This window comes from Coptis chinensis, chromosome 4 (assembly GCF_015680905.1).
Source record: "Coptis chinensis isolate HL-2020 chromosome 4, ASM1568090v1, whole genome shotgun sequence".
NCBI classification, from domain to species: Eukaryota; Viridiplantae; Streptophyta; class Magnoliopsida; order Ranunculales; family Ranunculaceae; genus Coptis; species Coptis chinensis.
This window is the reverse complement of record NC_141459.1, coordinates 93,359,131-93,362,614: the sequence shown is the minus strand read 5'-3', so window position 1 is coordinate 93,362,614 and position 3,484 is coordinate 93,359,131. Positions and strand designations below refer to the sequence as shown.

At 39.0% G+C, this 3,484-nt stretch overlaps 1 protein-coding gene across 1 annotated transcript; it reads right to left on the bottom strand.

Annotated features, from left to right (window-relative positions):
- Positions 1-736: 736 nt before the first annotated feature.
- LOC147505737 (uncharacterized) lies at positions 737-3,233 on the bottom strand. Its single transcript, XM_086558202.1, has 5 exons — positions 3,000-3,233; positions 2,514-2,808; positions 2,322-2,412; positions 1,706-2,082; positions 737-1,578 (listed from the first exon to the last, which is right to left on the bottom strand). Exons 1-5 carry the CDS (start codon positions 3,160-3,162, stop codon positions 1,317-1,319), a joined length of 1,188 nt encoding a protein of 395 aa, XP_086414328.1. The 5' UTR covers positions 3,163-3,233; the 3' UTR covers positions 737-1,316.
- Positions 3,234-3,484: the final 251 nt, after the last annotated feature.

Sequence of the window (3,484 nt, the reverse complement as noted above, 5' to 3'; positions counted from 1 at the left end):
CGTGTACCCTGTGTCCCTGTCACATATTATTGCAAGGACCAAGGACGAAAATATCCATGTGGGCGATATTTCGGAGGACCAAATTCTGATATATATCGAGGATATTAATCGTTTTCGTTACTAGTCAAAATATATATATCGGGAAATATTGGAGATATTAATAAATCAGTTAAAAATCAAATGAAGTCAAACGATATATATCGAAAACTATTGGTAGACATGCATGCAAAGTGTGCTGACATAGTATGAGCAAGATGGATTTTCAACAAATCTCATGTTAGAAACATTTGCATGTGGAATGCTATGTTGTACGTGTGGATTAGCAATGCATGGTTGTGGTGAGGAAGCCCTAGAACTCTTCTTCCAGTTGGTGACAGAGGGACAGACACTTTTGGTCGAATGGAACGTGAGTTTGGTATGGTACCAAAGGTTGAACACTACGGATGTATGGTGGATCTTCTTGGTCGAGCTGGCCTGATTGATATGGCACATGAGATGATCAGAACAATGCCCTGGGGGGGGTGTGGTTTCTCGCTGTCTGCAAGCTTCACAAATATTTGAGATTGGGGGAAGTAGCAGCAAAGCAGCTTCTTGAGATGGAGCACCACAACTGTCGTTATAATGCAATGATGTCAAGCATATATGCAGCTGCACATAGATGAATGATGTGCAGGTGTGAATTTTTTATTTTTGATAGTGAATGCAGGTGTGAGTAAAACTATGAAGGATACAGGAATAAAGAAGGCACCAGATATTAGCTCAATTGAAGTGAATGGCTCATTACACGAGTTCATTATGGGAGGCCGATCTCACCCATGCACAAAAGAAACATCTGAAATGCTAAATGTTGACGACAAAGAAAAGGAAATTGCACTTACATATCACAGTGAGAGATTAGCAATTGCCTCCGGACTCATAAGTACGGCTCCAAGCACTCCAATACGTATTGTCAAAAACCTCCGAGTTTGTGATGACTGCCACTCTGCAAGAAAGCTTCTATCGAAGATCTTCGGAAGAGTAATAATTGTCAGGGATCATAACCACTCCCACCATTTCTGTGAAGGGTTTTGTTCTTCCAGAGACTTTTGGTAGCATTTTCTTTTTTCTGTTTCTTTACAAGGTTTCTTCAATAGTAATTGTAAATTATTTGTCAGTTAAGGTGATGTTCTAAATGATTCCCCACAAGACTGAAGTAGTTTGTTGAGAACCAAATAGATGCCTAGGAACTTGAAATTTCTCTAATTTTCAACTAGTCATTATGACAACAGTTACCATACAACACTTACAAAAGAAAAAAAATAAAAATATAATAGTAATCAACCAAGCCATTGTTCTGCACGACGGGAAGCACCTCCAACTGAATTTCTAATGCTGATCTTTTCGCTGGCATACTTTTGCTGAAGCCATTCAAAGCCATTCATGTCAAGTTTACCCGTTACAGATTTCCCATTTCTCCTACGAGTTTGCTGTTCATGTATAGACGCCCAAAGTTTCTCAATGGCACATCTCTGTTGAGTGGTGAACCTGTCTATGTTATCAAAAGCATGCTTCACCAAGATATCTATGACAGTTTGGCACCTGAATAAAATAAATAAGATATATTAAAAAAAAAATGGGAAGAAATAAAGGTATAAAATACCATGAAATAGTAAAAGATATCACAAAACTCGTAAGTGGTGTGAAGGGATTCGACAAAAAATCTAACCATGGAATTCTGTAACGTCGGGCTGTGATATCTAAACAGAGAATTAAAGCTTCCCTCTTTGACCTGAGAAATCTCTTGGACTCTTCTTCTTCTGCCTTTCTGCTCAGTCCAAATGATTCCTTTTTCTCTATTGATCTTTCGTCTTTCTTTGATGTGCCTGAAAGTAGAGCATCTAGCCCAAAAGGATCAAGCTCTGCTTTCTCGTTTGACTGAGCTGAACCAGCCGAAGGCACATTTTCCTGATTATGACCCTGACCATCTGCAGATGCCACTGCATTCTCATCTTTCAAGATCTCAGCCTCCTCCACGTCATCAAACTTGGTGGCAACTGGAAGACTAGAGATGATTTCTTTGATCTGTCCAGCTGCTTTTGAAAACTAGAAGATGTTCATGTCACACCAAACACAAATGAAGAGACATCAGCGGTCACAGCCATTCAAGAGAACATAGTAACTAAAAGCAATTTTTTTTTACACTATTAACTTAAAGAAAGGCATGAAAAACATTTAAAATTGACATGGACCTTCGAAGAAAGGAAAAAATGACACAGATAACAAACACTACTCATCCCCAAAGCCGTACCAATCAAAACGAAAGTAAGTTGGAATACACATACCACAAAGCTATCATCTGTATATAGATCATTTCCCACCACAGCCCTAATCCTCCACGTAGTTAAGTGGTTTTTCTGCTTCCTACTGAAGTACAAAAAAAAAAAAAAAAAAAAAAAAGTAGGAGAGGTCCTATCAAACATTTATAATTCTGCAAAGAAATGTCAAAAATGTATACATAGTTCTGAAGCCATACCTCAGTGACATCTTGGGCGACTGTGAATAGAGCATGATAATCTGTTCTTAGTGAAGGCTGTGTACAAGCTGTGGCCGAAGACATTGCAGCCTCCAGTATATCAAAGAAGTAACCAACTGTTCCTGGCTTAACACTGCCTGCCTGAATCAGTTGCACAGCAAGCTTTGATGCTTTGCTGAACTTTGCGGGATTCTTAATGTGTGATGCAATCTTCTGCATCGCTTCAATCACTTGTGTTTCGGATGCTTCAACTGTTGTTTTGAACTTTACCCCCTTTTGCGATGTAGATGCTGCCTCTGAAAACAACAACAACAACAAAAAATTTTAACTTTACAAATTAGCTATGTTACATGGACACATGTCATACAGCAATTACAAAAACCCTATACTCCAAATGGCATATAACTAAACTTGTAGCATCACGTAGCAATTACTAAACTCATAACAATGCGAATATTATAATTAAAAGATTAAAGATTATGTTTACCTTCGGTTTGTGATACTGGAGGTTGTTTTCGTTTAAGAGCGCTTTTAAGAATTGGAGCGGGAGGTGGAGTGGATTGTTTATTAGTTGTGGATTTTGAAGGTTGTTCTGGAATTATGGATGAAGAAGAAGGTGGTGGTAATCCTAGAAACAAGTTATCCGCCATTGCAAAATCCAACAAGAAATCAAAGAAGAAGCTCTCGACAATGGGGGGGACTCAGTTGTCATAGCGAGTTGACTCGTTGTAACTCTTATATGGGCCTACTCGTTGTAACTCTTATATGGGCCTAAGCCCGTTCGGTTTGGGCCTATACAATTGGTTTATGGGCCTAAGGCAGTAACCTAGTAGTTTCATACTTGTTTTAACAGGGAGCGACTCTAGAGGACAAATGGGCCGAAAGAGAAACTCTAGAGGACACGTTATTTTTGTAATCACTCACAAGGACCGCGTGGATGAAAGTTCAAGTCTACCCTTGACGCGAAATAAG

Bases quoted from the DNA above. Each gene is read 5' to 3' on its own strand.
- LOC147505737 (XM_086558202.1), bottom strand. From the start codon at position 3,162: ATGGCGGATAACTTGTTTCTAGGATTACCACCACCTTCTTCTTCATCC. The intron at 2,413-2,513 runs GGTATGGCTTCA...TTTTTTTTTTTT, and splicing joins GTCGCCCAAGATGTCACTGA to GTACTTCAGTAGGAAGCAGA. The intron at 1,579-1,705 runs GTTAGATTTTTT...TATTTTATTCAG, and splicing joins CGACGTTACAGAATTCCATG to GTGCCAAACTGTCATAGATA.